Here is a 19,541-nt window from a genome sequence, read left to right on the forward strand (position 1 = left end):
TTGACCCTGGGAGCAAAGCCGCTGTGTTGTGCAAACATCCTCCTCCATTTCTGAGGGTCCTTTCTCTTTTTTCATACGGTTTTTTCATATGGTTTCATATGGAGGTCCCTTTAAAATGAGGCCTGGGGTGGTGGGGGCGGGCAGGAGCCCATTGGAGGAGGGAGGAAAAGGGGGAGAGGAAGGCGAGGAGGAGGAGGGGAGGAAACGGAAGAGAAACCGGAAACAGAGTCCGGAACGCTTAGGAGTTGGATTCTTTTATCTTCCTTGGCATTTTCCTTCATGATTTCTTGTGCGTTTATCCGTCCATTTTTTTTTTTTAATGTATATAAAGGCAAGATTTTCTTTACCAGGTCAGCTATTCTAAGGAGTTTGTAATTTAACAGGCCAACACACACACCCCTAAGCAAACACGCACACACACTGGTTCCTTACAGTTTACCACTGCTTCTGCATACTTAACAGGTTTTGTGTAACCCCCACAACTCCCAGAGGATGCTGTCATCCCCATTTAATTGATGGAGGCCCAGATCTGCCCACAGCACCCCCCCCCCCCACCCCCACCCCCCCCACAGTTACTAAACAGCAGAACTAGAAGCCCAATTATCTTTTGCTTTTATCAGAGATTCTTAAGACAGAGGCATGGGGTGGTGATGGGGGAGTGACCTTCCCACTCCCTATTCCACCTTTACTTTCCTCTTTCTCAGATAGTCTGACATTTTCAGGGAGGGGGATACCTATAATTTTAAAGAACATAGTTGCTATTAATGTGCAATATTATAATTCTATAAGGGCAGAATCCCACTGCTTGTGAACTTTCTGGTATCAAGAAGCCCCTCGTCCAGCCTCGTCCACCCTTTGGACATCTAAGTGGTACTATACGGAGGCAGATGCTGTGTTAAACAGGCACAGAGGCAGATGGGTATTGAAGGAGCTCAGAGGAGAGAAGAATCCCTGTGGGGTGGGGCTGACTATGGTCTCCTCAGAGAAAGGCAGCCTTCATTTAGAACCGACTTAAAGCAAGAGGGTATACTGCAGGTGGAGATGGCCAGGGGAGGGGCTGTGGGTTGGGAGAGATGAGGGAATAACAAAATCCAAAAGATTTGAATAGACAGCTCACCAAAGAAAAGGTACAAATGACCAATAAACACAGGAAAAGATGCGCTACGTCATTAGTCTCGAGGGAAATGCACATTAAAATCCCAATAAGCAGTGGTTGCAGCTGCTCTCTGGGCTTCGCTATGCCACCCAAGGACGACAAGAAGAAGAAAGATGCCGGAAAGTCGGCCAAGAAAGACAAAGATCCAGTGAACAAATCTGGGGCCAAGGCCAAAAAGAAGTGGTCCAAAGGCAGAGTTCGGGACAAACTCAATAACCTAGTCTTGTTTGACAAAGCAACATATGACAAACTCTGTAAAGTTCCCAACTATAAGCTTATAACTCCAGCTGTCGTCTCTGAGAGACTGAAGATTCATGGTTCCCTGGCCAGAGCAGCCCTTCAGGAACTCCTTAGTAAATGACTTATTAAACTGGTTTCAAAGCACAGAGCTCAAGTGATTTACACCAGAAACACCAAGGGTGGAGATGCCCCAGCTGCTGGTGAAGATGCATGAACAGGTCCTACTAGCTGTACATTTTGAAAAATAAAACTTTATTAAATCAAAAAAATAAATAAAATCCCAGAGAGCCCTTCAGATCCAGAGCATAGCTTAAATTAAATAGCCGGGCAGTGCTAATCCTTGGCAAGGCGATGGGAAGTCACGGACCTCGCATTTGTTGTTGATGAGAGTACAAAGTGGCGCAAACCCTTTGGAAAACAGCTTGACAGTTTCTTGTAAAGTAAATATACACTTACCCTGCTGCTGCTGCTAAGTCGCTTCAGTTGTGTCTGACTCTGTGCCACCCCATAGACAGCTCCCCCGTCCCTGGGATTCTCCAGGCAAGGACACTGGAATGAGTTGCCATTTCCCTCTCCAATGCATGAAAGTGAAAAGTCAAAGGGAAGTCGCTCAGCCGTGTCCGACTCTTCCCAACCCCATGGACTGCAGCCTACCAAGCTCCTCCGTCCATGGGATTTTCCAGGCAAGAGTACTGGAGTGGGGTGCCATTGCCTTCTCCGACACTTACCCTGCAGTGTGTGCTAAGTTGCTGCAGTCTTATCTGACTCTGTGCCATCCTATGGTTGTAGCCCTCCAGGCTCCTCTGTCCATGGGATTCTCTGGAAAAGAATACTGGAGTGGGTTGCCATGCTCTCCACCAGGGGATCTTCCCAACACAGGGATCAAACCCTCGTCTCCTGTGTATCCTGCACAGCACTTCTTTACCTCTGAGACTGAGCCATCAAGGAAGCCCATTGGAGCCTCAGCTTAAAACCATTGGATTCTTTACCACTAACGCCACCTGGGAAGTTCTATGCGCTTAACCTATGACCCAGTAATTCAGCTCCCAGATAGTCAGCCAACAGGAATGAAAACGTATCCATATAAAAACCTGAACCCGAAGGATATTGCAGCATTGTTCATTAGAGCCAAGTTGGAAACAGCCTAAATGTCCACCAACAGGAGAATGGACACACTAAATATGATACCTTCACACAACTTATGCAATAAAAAGACACTGGCAGAGGCAACAGGGTAGATGAACTGATGTAATCTCACAGACATTAGGCGGAGGCTAAGAAGACGCAATTACTGCATGACCCATTTGTGTGAAGTTCAAGAACAGGGAGAGCTAATGTATAGCGATAGAAATCACATCCATCCTTCCCTGGGGAGGGGTGGGTGGGGGCATTTATTGCAAAGGGATGTGAGGAACCTTTCTGGGAGGGTGGAAATGATCCAGATGGTGATTGTGGTGGTGTTTACATGGGTGTGTATACATCTGTCAAAAGTCACTAACAGGCGTGTGTTTTATTATAGTTAATCAGACCTCAGTAAAGTCGACCAGGGCAAAACCAAAGCAGCAAAGCAGATTTTGCTTCAAAATGGAAAGAGCGTGGGGCTTCCCTGGTGGCTCAGTGGCTAAGACTCTGCACTCCCCATACAGGGGGTCCGGGTTCAATCCCTGGTCAGGGAACTAATCCGGAATCTAGGGTTCCACATGCCACAACCAAAGACGCTGTACGCGGCGACTGAGACCCAGTTCAGCCAGATACATGAATAAAGGCAATTATTTCCAGATACAAAATACTATACATAAAGTAGATCAGCCAAAAGGGATTTACCGTATAGAATAGGGAGCTACGGTTAATATCTTAGAATAACCTACAGTGGAAAATAATCCGAAAAAAAAAAATATATATATATATGCCTGAACCATTTTGCTGTGCATCTGATACTAACACAGTATTGTAAATCAACTATACTTCAATTTTTTTAATTTTCAAAATCGGTGATAGTTTTTTTAAGAGGTATAATTCAGATGGTAAATGTCACCCATAAATGTAGCACACTGAAGTGTGGGGAAGCAGGGTGAGTCTGGCATCTGAGGTCCCTTGGCCATGGGGTTGACAGCTGAGTGTGTGGGGCGGCGGAGTGGATGATTTAGCAAATTCTTCAGTCCTCTCCGTGAGCCGCTTCTGGGTTCTCAGCCCTGGTCCACGGCCTTCTGGCTCCCAGCAAAGATGAGAAAGACCTGAGAACAAAGCTTGGGGTGAAAGGCTCTGGGTGGTTGGCCCAGGCAGCCCTGCTGCCATCGAGGCTCTCTGCTTGGCTTCTCACAACAGGTTCTGCGGGGGCAGGCCTGGGCAGGCTCCTGGCCCTCTGCCCACAGTAGGATGCTAGGCAGAGACAGCCAGGGCTGGGGGCCGTCTACGCCTCCCGGCCACTCTGCTCTAGACCAGCCTCTGCTCCCACCCAACCTCCCACCGTCTGCACAAGACTCAGTTTATGTGAAGAGCACAGCTTTGCAGTCTGGCATGCTTACTAGCTGTGTGACCTTGGGTAAGTTACTCAACCTCTCCGAGCCTTAGTAGCTTCATATACACTACAAAGGAGGGAGATAAATATCAATAGGAGTTTGAATATTTTCTTCCTGTATCCCAACAGATTGTGTGTACACTCCCACTGTAGAGATGACTAGACCACAGCCTAAAGTCTAAATTACTCAGCTTGGTCTTAGAGGGCAGCCAAGTTCTAGCTCCACATCTGACTGCTTGGGGCAGAATGACATATCCCTGACCTCTGACCCCTGGATAGGGATTGCCTTTTCTCACTTCTCTGTCTTTATTCCCAGGGAAATTGTTTCTATTCTCACTGCCCCCCCATCCAAGCCCCACCCATCCTTTGGGGCTCTGGCGACGTCAGCCACTCCTACAAAATTTATCCAGGGTTTTCATATATTCCACTCATTCAACTTTTTAAAAAAATTTATTTATTGATCTAATTTTTGGCTGTGCTGCGTCTTTGTTGCTGAATCCAGGCATTCTCGAGTTGTGGTGAAAGAGAGCTGCTCTCTATTTGCAGTGTTTGGTCTTCTCACTGCAAAGCGTGGACTTTAGCAGTCGAGGCAGATGGGCTTAGTTGCTCTGCAGCATGAGGAATCTTCCCTGATCAGGGATTGAGTCCACGTGCCCTGCATTGGCAGGCAGATTCTCAAATATTGGACCACTGCTCCTACTGCTGCTAAGTTGCTTCAGTCGTGTCCAACTCTGTGCGACCCCATAGATGGCAGCCCACCAGGCTCACCCGTCCCTGGGATTCTCCAGGCAAGAACACTGGAGTGGGTTGCCATTTCCTTCTCCAATGCATGCAAGTGAAAAGTGAAAGTGAAGTCGCTCAGTCGTGTCCGACTCTTCGGGACCCCATGGACTGCAGCCCACCAGGCTCCTCCGTCCATGGGATTTTCCAGGCAAGAGTGCTGGAGTTGGGTGCCATTGCCTTCTCCAACTGGACCAGTAGGGAAGTCCATTCAACCAATTTTATTGAGCATCGATGGTGGCCAGGGGCTCCAGCTCTGTCTTTCCCTTCCTCTGACATCATCATCTCCCCGGTTGCATTATTTTTCTTTCTTTCCTTTTTTTTTTTTTTGGTCCACATGGCATGCGGGATCTTAGTTCCTTGACCAGGGATCAAACCTGTGCCCTCTGTAGCGGAAGGGCGGAGTCTTAAGCACTGGAGCCCCAGGGAAGCCCCTCCCTCTACAGCTTGTTTTTGACGTCAGCTATCATATACTGCCCAGCAGTGATCCCCCGTCATACTATCTGGCCATAAGATTCAGTGCACTCTGTGTCATCTGCCTGCCTTAATCAGGAAAAGTAACACTAGCTGTTGAAACAAACAACCCCAGGGACTTTCCTGTAGTCCCGAGGCTAAGACCCCGTGCTCCCAGCGCAGGGAGCCAGGGTTTGACCCCGCATGACACAACTCAAAGGTCCTGCATGGTGCAGCAGAGGTCAAAGGTCCCCTGTGTGACTACTAAGACCCAGCCCAGCCGAATAAAATACACCTGTGTGCGTGTGTGCCGAGTCACGTCAGTCGTGTCCAACTCTTTGCGACCCCATGGACTGTAGCCTGGAAGGCTCCTCTGTCCATGGGATTCTCCAGGCAAGAATACTGGAGTGGGTTGCCATGTCCTCCTCCAGGGGATCTTCCCCACCCAGGGATCAAACCCGGGTCTCTTGCATCTCCTGTATTGGCAGGTGGGTTCTTTAGCGCCACCTGGGAAGCCCCAAATAAATAAATAAATATGTTTTTTAAAAAGGGAGACTTTGTGCTTTTTTTTTAAGTTAAAAAACAAATAGATGATAGAGAAGACTCCAGACCCCAAGGGGCTGGGTGCTCATGGACCTACCCAGGCATCAATAATAGCACGAGGGGTGTGGTATTAGATGATGCTGGGTTGGGTCTTCCTGGGAGACTCTGGAGTTCCCCACCCTGGGGCAGCGATGATTCCTCCCTTCTGCCATCCAGATCTTTATTTGCTGGGGTTCATTGGGGTTAATTACTGTTGTGGTTGGGGTAGGGTGGCAGGGAGCGTTGCCTGGGACCCAGGGCCTGGAGGGGGAACCCTGAGAGTCAGGGATGGGTTTGGAGACCTGGAGGGTTGGAACTAGGAGTCTGGGGGGCACAGGGTGGACTAGAAAGACACCTCCTGCCAGCAGGGCAACCCTTTCTGTGCTCCAAACCTAGGTGAATGGGTCTTTAACCCTTTCTTGTCTTCCACCCATTCCTGCCACCCCCCAAATCATCAAAGGCCCAGCTCTGTGAGGCAAGTGGCATTATTCACAGGGGTGGGGCTGAGTGCTCTGGGGGGAAGTGGCCTCGCCTCTGGCTCAGACCTTGGTCAGCTAAGAGTGGGACCAGCACCTGAAGCTTCTGGATCCAGCAGGGCAGGACCACAGGGACGGGGTGTCTCTGCATCAGCCTCGCCTCCAGGGACCCTCCACGGGGTGCCAGTTACCTGCAGCCTCCATCCTGCCATTCTGCAGGGACAAAGCCAGGTTGGTGATGGCCCAGAGGCAGATCAAGGAAGCAAGACCGGTGAGGGAAAGGGGCCCGACCTGGATCCGGTGGGGATGCTGCTGAGGCTCTGGGGCCGTTGTCTGTCCCCACCTCACAGGCATTGAGGCTTCCTCAGCATCTTAGGTCCTTGAAAACCCAAGGCTGGGGCTCTTAGCAGCCCAGCCTCCCACCTTGTGAGGCTTTCTAAGGGTCATCTGGTCCTTCCCCGCCTGCACCAGGGCAACACCATAGCCAGTGTGGGTGATGACTCTGGGGTATGGAGCAGCCTGAAGAGTTTGTGGGGGGCCTGGGGGGGCCAGTTGCCAGGGCTGGAGCGGAGCGGGGAGTAAGGGCTACGATTCCCGTACACAGGTTCCAGTCCTTGCTGTGTGACCTTAGGTAAGTCACTTGGCTTCTCTGGGCCTCAGTTTTCTGAAAGGGTGATTCGGAGTGGATGAAGGTGATACTATTAATATGCACTTTACCAGGAAGGTAATAAAAGGGCAAAGGTTTGAGGTAGATAGACTATCACAAATGCCATTCCTTGGGCTATGGTAATGATAGCAATGTTGTTATTTTGGCTATTGATATGATATAAATCTAATATATATTGGTGTCAGTAACAATATTCATAAATGGTTTCCGTTTCCAGTGAGGAAAAGGGCTGAATACCCTCACTTCCTCTATGTTGTCCTCGTCCTTGCCCACGTTTTGTGTGTGTGTGTGTGTGTGTGTGTGTGAGAAGGGCTGGGGTTCAGGAGTGTGATAATCCCCCCACTTCCATTGTGCATGACTGTGCAGAAGGTGTGCTAACATGGAGAGGGGATTTGGGGGTCAGTCCAGCATGGCACTGCTCTCTGCCACCAGCTCAGGGATGCCCAGGCCTCGCTGGTGCCCACTGAGCCCTCCCCCGTCCCCAGATCCCCTGCCCCAGGTCCCTGGGCTGGTCTCCTGCCTACTGGACGTCAAGGCTGAGCTAAGAGCTTTAGGTAGTTTATCCTCAGGACTGGCCTGTGACGTGGCGTATAATTATCCCCACTTACAGATTTAAATACCGAGGCTTGGAACAGCAAATCAGTCTTCCCAGCAAATATCAGGGCTGGCAGGCCAGTCTGAGCACTGCAGCCCCTAGAAGGGCCCACAGGCCCCTCGGTACCCGGATGGCCCTGAAAGATTGATTCGTCTCTACCCCGTTCGCTGCCTTCTGGACCACCGGCCCTTCTCCCCCTACTGCCCACTCCTGCCCCTGGGGCTCTGACTTTCCAACAAGCCGCTCACTGAGTTAGGGTTGGAGGAAGCTTCGTGGGAGCCCTCTGTTCAGGGTGAGGGCTGGGGCCGGAGCTTCAGCCTTTCAGTCTGAAGGAGCTGGAGCCCTGACAACGGACAATAGATGGGAGGAGTCTCAGATAGGCTCTAGAGGTGTCCCTGGTGGGTCAGTGGCTGAGACTCTGCCTTGCAAGGCAGGGAATGTGGGTTCAGTTCCTGGTCAGAGAACTAAGATCCCACATGCCTTGGGGCGACTAAGCCCATGTGCCACGACTAAGACTCTACGCAGCCAAATAAGTAAATATTAAAAATAAATAAATAAACTCTAGACCAAGTCATGAAGCCCTCTGTGACTGTGCTCTCACACACACACACACACACTCACTCATGTGCACACCTCCCTTCTCTGGAAAACCTGGAAACCCCAAGGCAAAGACAAATGAGCAAAACCAGAGACACACGAGCACACGGAAGCGCACAAACAAATACAAGCTTCACAGGACTTTCTGTGCATTACACCCCATCCTGGCCTGGATCCACATCAGCGTCCTCAGCTGCATCACATATACCCACACACATGTGGGTGCACATGGGCACACATGGCACACGTGTACACACAGGCAGAGAGCCATGACTTGTATAGTTAGAGGCTGAGCAGGAGGGGGCAAAGAGGCCCGTCTGTCCCCCATCCCACCTCCCCAAGTCCTGCCAACTGAGCCCCTGTTCTGACCTCGGGAGCCCCTGAATCACCATTGTGCTGAGTTAGCATCTAGCTCAGTGAATGGGTCTGGGACTGCCATGGAAAGAGCCAGAGTTTGGGGTTTGAATCCCACAGCCCTGACATTTCTGCACTCGGAAGCTTGGTGCTGTGCAATGCTCAGTCATGTCTGACTCTTTGCGACCCTATGGACTGTAGCCCACCAGGCTCCTCTGTCCGTGGGATTCTCCAGGCAAGAATACTGGAGTGGGTAGCCATTTCCTCCTCCAGGGGGATCTCCCCAATCCAGGGGTTGAACGCAGGTCTCCTGCATCGCAGGCAGTTTTTTTACGGTGTAAGCCACAAGGGGAGTCCCGAAGCTTAGAGAAATGACTTAAACCTGCCCGAGCCCCGGTTTCCTTCCCTGTCAGACACAGCCATGACACTGTTTTCCTGGGTTTGCTGGGCCCGCTGTGTAGAAAGTGCTAGATACATGCCCTGAGACAGCAGCTGACCAAGTGCAGCACTGTGAATGGTCCAGACTAAATATCCTGGCTTATGCAGTTCCCAGCAGGTCATTGCCTCCCACCCCGAACCTCAGTTGCCACATCTGTAAAATGGGGCTTGTATATCCTCCTGCCCTCCTGCCCTTGAAGGGGTGGCAGAAGGGATACAGGGTAGGGATCCTGAATTATCCTTAACTTTCTGAGAGCTTGGGAACATCAGAAAACCTTTCTGATACTCAGTATCTTCACCTGTGAAGGATAAAACCCCTCACCTGCCTACCTCACAGGAGTGGGGAAAGCTTTTGGTAAAGCTCAGACAGTGGCAAAACGGGGGCAGGCTGGTGGGTCTGCGACTCCCGCTCCATAAAAGATACTCAGCTCCTTGGGCACCTCAACAGCTCAGACTTCTCCAGGAGTCCTTCCCCACCCTTGGCTAGGGGACGCTTCTACAACCGCTGGCTGGATTGTCAACACCCCTTGCTGGTTTGATGAGGATGGGCTCTGTTTCTTTGTCACATATGGGTCAGAAAAGCAGGACTGCTCACTGGAACTGCCTTGGACTCACCCACGGAGCCGCCAGGACCACAGGTGCAAGGAGCGCCCCGTGGGCCCGTTTCAGACCCCACGCATAGCTGTGGTCATTACCGACTGGCGTGCGCTAAATACCGGGCAGCATAAGTGCTTTCCGTGCATTGTCATCACCCCCTCCCGATGACCTGTGCGGGTGACACTTTCATAACGTAAGATCTGTTTTACAAATGAGGGAACGGACTCAGAGAGGCTGGGTAGCTTGCCTAAGGCAACATCTGGACAGGGGAAAAGCCAGTGTTGCCGCCCAGATCCTGCTGCCTTCTGGAGTACGACCACCTCCCGAGCAACCCAGGCTGGTCTCAGAGAAGGTTACACAGACACACGCTGGGAGGACAGAGTATGGTGCCTCCCGGGACTGTCTAACCTGGGGACAGGCGGCAGCTGGCAAAACAAGGGGCATCAGGCGACCTAGTATCACTTAACTCATTTGGCTGCTCTGTGATCTTTGGCTTGTGGCCTCAGTTACTTCATCCGTGAAAAGAAAAGTTTGTTGGGTCTTCCCTGGTAGTCCAGGGGTGAAGACCCTGCGCTTCCAATGCAGGGGGCCCAGGTTTGATCCCTGGTCAGGGAACTAACATCCTGCATTCTACAGAGCAGGCAAAAAAAAAAAAAGATGTGCCACATACCCTGAGGCCCTTCCTGCCTCTGATTCCTCCCACCATTCCCACCTACTGCAACTCTGCAATCTCATTTATGATGTAATGTCACAGCAGTCTAGCTAAAGCGTCTTATTATTTCTTAAAAAATTAATTTATGTACTTATTTTAGGCTGCACTGGGTCTTTGTCCCTGCAAGGGCTTTTCTCTAGTTGTGGTGAGCGGGGGCCAGTCTTCGTTGCGGTGCTCGGATTTCTCATCGCAGTGGCTTCTCTTGTTGCTGAGCACGAGCTTTCGCATGTGTGGGCTCAGGAGTTGTGGTTCCTAGGCTTCAGAACACAGGCTCAGTAGTTGTGGCACACGGGCTTAGTTGCTCTGAGGCATGTGGGATCTTCCTGACCCAGGGATGGAACCCAAGTCTCCTGCATTGGCAGGTGGCTTCTTCACCACTGAGCCACCACGGAAACCCTAAGGCTTCGTAAGCTGGGGTCCCTGGACCTCTGCCGGCTACAGGAGCTGCCTGGAATCAGGAGGAAAGTTGTGTGTGAGTGTAAACGTGTTCAATGTGCATTTTTCCAGGGCAAGTGTCCATTCTGGCACCAGATTCGAATTCCCCAAAGCTAAGAATCATTGATTAGCATTTTAGAATTTCCCTAACCTCGATCCAAATTTTAAGGGGAATGAGTAGCGAAAGGTGAATCCCTACTGTATAAAACCCCCCTTCACTGTGTTTAAAGTCCCCTTAGGCCTCCTGGAGCCACACCAGCTGCTGCACCCCAGGCTTCCACCCGTGGGGACCCCAGCCCCCACTGCTTCCGGTTAGTCTCGCCTCCACGCCGAAGCTCGGGTCTGTTCCGTATCGTCTTCTGGCTTCCTCACCCCTATGTCCGTCCCCGGACCGACGGCGCCAGGAGGCGGGTCTTTGGTGAGGTAGGTGCAGTGACCAGGACCGCCAGTAGGGGTCACGAGGTGGCAGAACGCCGAGGAACACCCGAGGGCGGCATCTCGAGTCTCTGCATCTTAATTGGTCCCCTTGGCAACCAAGGTGGGGGTGAGGATAGGGGTGATGGGCGGTGAGGAAGGCCTGGCAGCAATCAGGAGGCCTGGGTCTCCTCGGTAGGCCTCAGGTTTCCCATCTGTAAAGTGGAGGGAGGTGGCCTGGAACCTCTAGACGCTCGCTAGGCAATCTTGTGGCTCTGATGTCCTATAAACCTTTCTGATGGTCCTGGAGGGAGGAGGCTGTCTTGAACTGCTCTTGGCAGCAGCACTGGGCCCAGCAACCTTAGGGAAAGAAGCAAAATGACTCCAGGGCTCTTTCCCAGACTTGACTGAGAAAACAGAGCCCATTGTCCTGCAGCCTCAGGGCAAGCCTTACCCCTGGGAGAAAGGACATCCTAAATAGGACTGCCCCACAAGTTTCCTGGGGATGATGAGGGAAATGGAGACCCCACTGGAGGCTGGGGTGGGCTGGGTCTTAAGACCCTCCTCACTCAGCTGTTGGGGGGCTCTTCTGAACCCCCTCTCTCCATCAGCTCTAAATCCTAGGTCGAGAGAGAGCAAGGTGAAGACTTGGGATGAGGGAGGCTCTGCAGAGATGTGTGGGGGCTGCCCTACCATCTATCCCAGGACCCCCTCCCCCCAAGGAAGAGGACCGAGTCCTCATAGACACAAAAAGTCCTTCTCCCGCCTCCATCCTCTTGCTCTCTCCACCCACCCGTGTCCCACCCCCACATGAGTAAAACAAGACATAGTCATGACAAAAACGCAGAATGTTTTCTACAAAAATTATAATGAGCCTGCCGGAGGGGCGCTTCGTACAGTGGTGGGAATTGGGGAGCCTGCCCCACCCCAGCACTGGGAGGACCGGGAGGGCGCCGAAGCCATCTGTGGACAGGGAACTGGAGGGGAAGGCAGCTCCCAGCGCTCCTGGAAAGTTGCATCGGCACCTAAGGGCGGCCGCAGGCCCAGAGAACAGGCAGAAAGACTGAGGCGGGCTCAGGGCAGCCAAGCCTTCAGTGTGGGAACAGGGGCCTTCTCCATCACACCCACCTTGGAGCATGTGTGTGCCTGGGGGCCATCCTCAAACACAGACACACCACAGCGAGGCCTGTGGTGTTCTGTGGGGGTTCTCTCTCCCCTGCCCCAGCCAAGGGGCCCCAGGAAGGAGCAGCTGGGGGCTGTGGCAATGCCCCCCCCCCAGTAGGAGCCGCTTCCCAAGCTGAAGATCAGAGATGGGGGGACCATTGTCGACAGAGAGCAAGGACGCATCCTCATGGGGGTATATGTGCCCCCTGTGTGTGGGCTTTAGTGACTCTCCCACACTCAGGACCTGGTCTGAGGACCCTCTGAGGCTGGCCTTTCCACCAACCTCACCAGCATGACAGGTCAGGGACTCTAGCTAAGCTCTCCCTCACCTGCTACCCATGCAGAACCAGAGAGGCACCCAGAGGCTTCCAGAGCTTGAGCGACATCCACCAACCAACCTCCTGACACAGAGCCCTGGGGGTCTGGGGACAATCAGAGCTTAGACTCTCCACATCCCCAAGGGTCCACCTCGCAGGCCTTGCCCACACTCAGCTGGATACCTGGCTACAACCAGTCTCTGCCTTCCTGGGCCTGCGGGACCCTGAACCAGTTGGCAGATGCCTTTGCCCGGCGCAGAGCATCCCCGCCGGGCCATAATACTGCAGCCAGTGCTCTAGCACCTTGGATCCACGGCCCTGACCCTCTGGGGTCTTAGGCAGGGGGTAACAGGTTGGGTAACCAGGCTGCACATCCGAGGATAGAGTGAGTGGAGAAGGTCGGCGTGGGGAGGGCCAAGTCAGGCTGGACCCCACGCCGGGGTATGCCAGAGGGCACCAGTCACCCCACCCCAGCCCAGCCTGGCACTCCAACCCCCCACCCCCAGCATGGCCGGTAGAAGGAGGGGAGTTAGCCATGCTCAGTGACAGGCAGGGGACTAAGCTCAGGCATTTGGCTGAAGAGTCTAGCTGGGAACCTCCTCCCTGGGGTGTATGTGGGGAGGGGAGGCAGCCCAAACCCTTCCTTCACAAAAAGGTAGGAGGTGAGTCAGCAGACTGAGCAAGATGACAGGACCCTTGGAGGAGAAGTGACGATGGACCATGGTCCCCAAGATAGGTGCCCCCACCCCCCCACACTTCCATGCAGCTCTAACGGGCACTGGGGCTGGCCTTCCACGAATGCACATGTCCTTTAAGGCCACTCAAACAGATGTGGCTTAGGGACCCTGAGACCCCTCAGAATTGATGTTCTGGGTCACTCTCTTGGCCTTCCAGGTGCCTGCAGGCCATACCCTCTGCTGCAGAGTGTGGACAGGCGTTCAAGAGAGATGACCCGCATGGTCCTTGCTCCGGGGAAGGGGCTGGGGAGCTGCAGGGCTGGCAACTGTGAGGACCTCGTGGTCCCCCTGTGGGTTGTGGCAACTTGCAACTCATTTTGGTCTGGGGAGAGGAGCCCCTGTTACCTGTGGAGAAACAGAAACAGACCTGAGCTAAGAGTCTTTGGAGGCACTACTTTAAGCCAAGACCAACTATTCTGCCCACTTACCTTCCCCGGGCAGGCTGATCGTCAGGGATGCAAAGAGTGGCCTCAGGGTGCCCTCCCATCCCCCAAACTCTAAACCAGAGCCTTTCCCCTCCCCGCCACCCCCGCCCAGCTGTGCAGCGTAAAGGCCAGAGAGACCAAAAGGGGGCGGCAGTGTTTGCTGGGCTTGTGGGACGTTACGACGGAGCGTCAGGGCCAGGCGGGCCAACGATGCTGCCAGTGAGACGGCGGCCCTCGGCTCCCTTGTGGCTTTTTGAAGGTGACAACTCTGCCCTCAAGGCTGCTGTTGGCCCTGATGGGAGCATTTGCTCATGTTCCTGGTTCCAGGATTCAGGGACCAGCAGGTAAAACATCTGCCTTGAGGGTTTGGGCATCTGGAGAGGTGACTAACTGCCACACCCTCTATCCCATGGGAGTCACCCTGTCCCTAGGCTCTAGAGCCACAGGGATCAAGCCCGACTCTCCACTCAGCAGCAAAAGGACCTCCGGCGAGCTACTCTAACCCTCTGAACCTCCACTTGCTCACCTGTCAGATGGGGATGACATAGCCCCTTCACGTGAGAGCTGGGGAGAATTAACTGAGGGAACTTGCACAAGGGCATCTCTAGTACCCAGGAGATGGCAGCGCTCAAAACAGCCTGGCTGTGATTGCCACTGTGTCATCCGTAGGAAGACACCCATTTTTCTCCATTTTGACATCTTCAAAATTGAGATGCATTTGACATCAGCAATGTAAACTGGCAGCTTCTTTGTCAGAATTGGGGGTAAATAAGTGGTTTCCCTGATGGCTCAGTTGGTAAAGAATCTGCCTGCAATGCAGGAGATCAGAGTTCGATCCTTAGGTCGGGAAGATCCTCTGGAGAAGGAAATGGCAACCCACTTCAGTATTCTTGCCTGGGAAATCCCAAGGACAGAGGAGGCTGGTGGGCTACAGTCCACGGGGTCACAAGAGTCGGACAGGACTTAGCGACTCAACTTCAACTTATTCAAGTGGAAAGTGTTAGTTGCTCAGTCTCGTGGGACTCTTTGGGACCCCAGAGACTATAGTCTGCCGGGTTCCTCTGTCCATGGAATTCTCCAGGCAAGAATACTGGAGTGGGTGGCCATGCCCTTCTCCAGGGGATCCTCCCCTCCAAGGGATTGAACCCGGGTCTCCTGCATTGCAGGCAGATTCTTTACCATCTGAGCCACCAGGGAAGCCCCGGTAAATAAGTGAGGCCTCTTGTAATTGATGACCACCTGGTTATTACCTCCCCCGCCTCCCCAAACGGCAGATCCACCCACCCCAGGGAGTTACACACACGCCCTCTCTTCCCATCCCTGCCGAGGCGCTGTGCACTCACAGCTCGGTGTCTTCCAGGGCCGGCGGGCGCTCCAGCGCCTGCCTCCGCCTCCGCACGGCGCCCAGGATCTTCTTGCGGGGCCCCAGGGGCACGCTGATGCTGCGGAGGTCGAGGTCCGAGCAGAGCATGAGCGCCTCCAGGTCTATCTTCTCCTGCCGCAGGAGGGAGGTGAAGTCCTCCATGTGCAGGGAGGCCAGGAACGTTTCCAGCGGGCTGGTCTCGGGCTCCAGGTCCTCATCCAGGCCCAAGTCCAGCTCGTCCCAGGGCAGCTCCTCCCCGCAGCTGCGGTCCTGCAGGCTGTTGGCACTGCCCAGGCTGTCGTCGTCGAGGCTGGCGGAGCTTTGCAGCCGCCCCCGCGGCGGGCCCGCGCCGTCTAGTGCCGCGTCCTCGCGGCCCAGGCCGTGCAGCCCGCTGCTCAGGTAGTTCCTGCGGAACACCATGGTGCCCAGGCCCGGGCGGGTAAACAGGGAGTCGTGGCCGGAGTCGGTGCTGACCTCCGAGTGCGCAGGCTCGGCCGCCAGCGTGGCATGGGAGACGCTGTCCTCGTCGGAGAGGAACATGTCCCGGAGCGGGGCGCGGCCCCATTCCTTGGGGTTGGCGTAGGTGCCCTGGCGCACGAACATCACGTCGCTGCCCAGCTGCAGGCCAGAGAGCGAGCGCACACTCTTGCGTCCGTCCTCGGAGATCTTGAAGGTGCCCTCACCGCCCTGCTTGCGCCGCTCCAGCTTCCGCTGGATCTTGGTCTTGCCCGCCTTGGCGGTGCCGTGCAGGGTGGCCTGCGAGTAGGGCAGGTGGCCGGCGAGCGCCAGATGCTGCAGCCGGCCGCTCAGGGTGCTGGACGTGAGGCTGGAGAAGCTGAGCGAGTCGGCACGCTCGGCCAGCTCGCGCCGGAAGCGTCGCTCCATGCGCTCGTGGTGCTTGCGCTGCAGCTTGGCGCACTCGCGGATGCGCCGCTCCGCCTCGCGGAAGGCCTTGTCCTTCAGCTTGCCCACCAGCTTGGGGCTGAGGCTGCTCTGCTTGGCCGCGATGGAGTCCAGGTAGCGCACGCACTCCATGTGGCCCTTCATGGCGGCCATGTCCAGCGGCGTGTGGTAGTCGTTGTCCAGGCACCAGATGTTGGCCCCGAAGGACACCAGGAAGGAGAGGCAGTGCAGGTGGCCATTGGCGGCCGCCAAGTGCAGGGGCGTGTTGCCCCAGATGTCGCACTTGTCCGGGTCACCCCTGCGGGACGACACGCGGGGAGGGGTGAGGAGCCATCGCAAACTCAGGCCGACAGTCGGCAGGCAGCAGCTGCAGGCGCGGGAGGTGGCCGGCCTGGTTGAGCTCCCCCCGAGGCACCCCAGAGGGACTCGACGGCCTGAGATCGCTTCTCCGACTCCAGGACACCCGGGACTCGCAGCCCGGAGCCACTGCCCGCACCTAGAGTGAGCCCGCGGTTCCACGTGGCCCAGGCTCGCAGAGGGTGGGGCGACGGAGAAGGCGGGGCCAGGGCCCGGCCTTCCCCTGAGAGCACCGCGGGCTGGGAATCTCAGAGGATAAATATTTGATGCCCAGAGAGAAAGGAGTGAATTATTCATGGTGCCCGGCGGGGAGCTGGCCCAGAGAGGTGGTGGGCCAGGGCCGAGTGCGGGTCTCTCGGCAGGCGTGGGGAAAGCAGCTGCCAGTACAGGAGTGGTGTACTAGTGGTGTGTGCTGGGCCTGAGCCCCCGGGAGTGGGTGATCGGGTGCCTGCGTGTCCCCAGGACCGGCCACGTCTGCAGGGAGCAGGGCCAGGCCTGGCAAGCCCGCGTGTGAGAGCAGGTGTTGGGTCTTGGCCTGGGCCAGGAGGGGAGCGTGGGGGCAGCCAGGACCGGAGGGGAGGGGGCGGGCATCCTGCCACCTGGGCCCAGCTGCTGTCCAGTCCTGGGGCCACCGCATCTTCATGAGCCCCGGGATGCAGGCTGGCTTGGGCCTGTCAGGGGGACCCACGCAGCCCCTCCTTGCCAGACTGTTTCCCCTCCTCCACACTCGCCCCTCCCTCAAGGGCCTAGCTCAGGCCCTCTGCCCCAAGCTAATGAGGAGGCCACCCCGCAGGGCTGGAGGAAGAATAGCTTCATTGTGTGACCGCTCCTCCTCCTACCCCGCAGCCCCCTCCTCATTGCCACTGCTGGTCTTCAGGTCCTGCATGTGGGAATGAGTTGCTGGGCAACAGGCCCACACCCCATCAAGCACCAGCCCTTGCCTTCCGGAGGAGCTGGGGGGCTTGGTGCACTCAGGGGGCCCCCTTTGTCCCCTCTTCCCATGAATTTCTCCAAGGGGCAAGCAGGATCACTGTACCCTCTTGGTGTGGACAGGGGCCAGTCCTGGCCTCTTGGAACGTGGCTCAGCTCCTAGTCTTGGGGGCTGCTGTCACCTGCTGCTGGGGCCTGGGGAGCAGCCATGGAGGGAGGGCAAAGGGGGGGGCTCCCCGCTCACCCCAGGCTCCAGCTGCACGCCAGGGCCTGGCACCAAGCCAGCTGGGCCCCTTTGCCTGCACCATGATTTCCCAGGCCCTGAGATGTTCATGTTAACCCTCTAGGGGCATCTCTGGCCTCCCTTTGCCCCATCCAGGCCGCCCTGGTGTCCGGGTCAACCTGGCTTCTCTTTATTAAACCGCTGGGGCTGGCAAGTGGTTCACAGGGTCAGGCAGCCCCAGAGAGCCCAAGTCAGTAGCCCTGGGCACCACATCCCTCAACTGCTACTTCCAAACCCCTTCCCTGGCCCTGACACTTGGATGCAATGCCCACTTGTCCACCCTGGACAACTCCAAAGGGAGGGTGAGGGAGCCCGTGTGGGGGAGGGGGACAGAGGGAGCGAGTTAATGGGGTGGCTGAACCGAGTGGCATTTGGTCCTGCGGTCAGTGCCCATAAATCCCGGGAGTGAGCACGGAGCGAGCCGTGTGAGAACAGTGTGTGGGGGCTGTGGGCGCTGGCGGGGAAGACTCCTTGGGCCCCCGGCTGGGGGGGTGGGGGTGGGCAGTGGGGAGGGGCTCCTTTGGCAGCCCCACTTGTGAGGTTTCTGCTCCTTTTCCCCCACTCTCTCATGCCCTTCGCTCTGGCGTCCTGGCACTACCCACCCAGGTGGCCCCTCCCGCTTCTCCTCACTCTGAAGCCCCCACCCCCACCCCAGGCCCCCTCCTCTCTCAGTCCCACATCCAGGTCACAAATGTCACAGGCCTCAGCTTGTCTGCACCTCCCACAACTGCCAGTCTCCCAGGTCCCACCTTAGGGCCTTGTCCTAGGGAAGGACGTGACTCAGACGAGGTGCGGGGAAGATGCCATAGAATTGGGCGGGAGGTGATCTTAGGGGCTCCAGATGGGCCCTGAGGCTCTTGCCCTCCCCTAAGGGGCCTGGGTAGCCGGCACTCACCCCCGGCTCACAATGAGGCGCAGCGACTCCAGGTTGCCGTGGTAAGCGGCCCAGAGGGTGGGGGTCATGCCGTCCTCGTCGGGGGCGTTCAGCTCCTTCCTGGTGGCCTCCTTGAGGAGTTCCAGGTAGCCGTCCCGAGCCGCCCGGTGGTACTGGTCGTTCATGGCGCCTGACTTGGACGGGGCGGGCCGGGGACCCCGCGGGGGAGGGCGGCGGGGTTAGAGCTGAGGCATGGGGCTGGGGGAGGGGGCCGGGCAGGGGCCGGGGCCGCCAGCCCCTGCCGCCGCAGACCGAGGACGGAGAGCTCCAGAGCCGCCGCTACTCCGACATCTGAGCCGCGCACCCGGCGGGGAGGGTGCGGGGAAGACCGCCCGCCGCCCGGAAGGCCGCCCCGCGCTGCCCCTGGGTCCTAAACTCCCTGCTGTCGAGTGCACGGCAGTGACCCTGCCCCTGAGCCCACAGGACCGGCCCCTCTGCCAGAGGGTCACCCCTGCGTCCCGCCCCGGGAGGCCCAGTCTGGGGGCAGTTCGAGGTCTGTCCTCAAGAGAGCCCAGGCGCGGCGGCCCCCGATGTCGCTACCCGTCGAGGGAACGGGCCAAGGACTGGGGAGGGATGTCTGAGGGCTGTCCTGACCCCCCGCCCCCTGGACAGAGGGTCCAAGAAGGTTACGAGGACCGATCGCCAGACGGTCAGCGATCCGCACTCAGCTGTCCAGGCCGCCCCCTGCCCGCTCTGTCCAGTAGAGGGCGCTGGAAGACTGGCCAGGGACTTGATACCCAAGTGCGCCCTCGCAGCATCCGCCGGAGCAGGGATGCGGGAAGCGCTAGAGGAAGACCGGACTTGGAGTCCTGCTGAGGGTGCCCGGCGCGGGCGGCGCGGGTGCCGCGGGGAGGAAGGGGCATTAGGGTCCCGATCTTGGGGCGGCAATAGAGGAGCACAAAGGTAAGGGCCGCCGGGGCTGGGGGCGCGTCGGGGCGCCCGCGAGCCCTTGGGGCGTCTGTTGAGCGTCGGCTTTCGGGGCTCTGGGTGTCGGGATCGCGGGGCGCCAGGGCGCGGTGGGCGCCGGGGGCGGGGTGTCCTCTGGGTGCCGCACTGCGGGGCCGCGCCCGAGCCGGGCTGCGCCGAGGTGACAGGGCGGCGGGGGAGGGGGCGC

At 56.5% G+C, this 19,541-nt stretch overlaps 1 protein-coding gene, 1 non-coding gene and 1 pseudogene across 2 annotated transcripts; 2 read left to right on the forward strand and 1 right to left on the reverse strand.

Annotated features, from left to right (window-relative positions):
- Positions 1-1,212: 1,212 nt before the first annotated feature.
- LOC102281483 (small ribosomal subunit protein eS25 pseudogene) lies at positions 1,213-1,648 on the forward strand (annotated as a pseudogene).
- An 8,347-nt stretch (positions 1,649-9,995) lies between these two features.
- Positions 9,996-10,068, forward strand: TRNAG-UCC (transfer RNA glycine (anticodon UCC)). Its single transcript has one exon. It is a non-coding gene; the product is annotated as a tRNA-Gly (tRNA).
- A 4,928-nt stretch (positions 10,069-14,996) lies between these two features.
- On the reverse strand, positions 14,997-18,552 carry USH1G (USH1 protein network component sans). The gene is made up of 2 exons (XM_005907928.2): positions 18,389-18,552; positions 14,997-16,221 (listed from the first exon to the last, which is right to left on the reverse strand). The coding sequence occupies exons 1-2, from the start codon at positions 18,550-18,552 to the stop codon at positions 14,997-14,999; spliced, it is 1,389 nt and encodes a 462-aa protein (XP_005907990.2).
- Positions 18,553-19,541: the final 989 nt, after the last annotated feature.

The sequence above is a fragment of the Bos mutus genome, chromosome 19 (genome assembly GCF_027580195.1).
Source record: "Bos mutus isolate GX-2022 chromosome 19, NWIPB_WYAK_1.1, whole genome shotgun sequence".
Taxonomy (NCBI): Eukaryota; Metazoa; Chordata; class Mammalia; order Artiodactyla; family Bovidae; genus Bos; species Bos mutus.

What these genes read in the sequence shown, in the direction of transcription:
- USH1G (XM_005907928.2), bottom strand. Translation starts at nt 18,552, where the DNA reads ATGAACGACCAGTACCACCGGGCGGCTCGGGACGGCTACCTGGAACTC. An exon ending in CGCCTCATTGTGAGCCGGGG is followed by an intron (nt 16,222 to 18,388) that starts GTGAGTGCCGGC and finishes GTCGTCCCGCAG; the next exon opens with GGGTGACCCGGACAAGTGCG.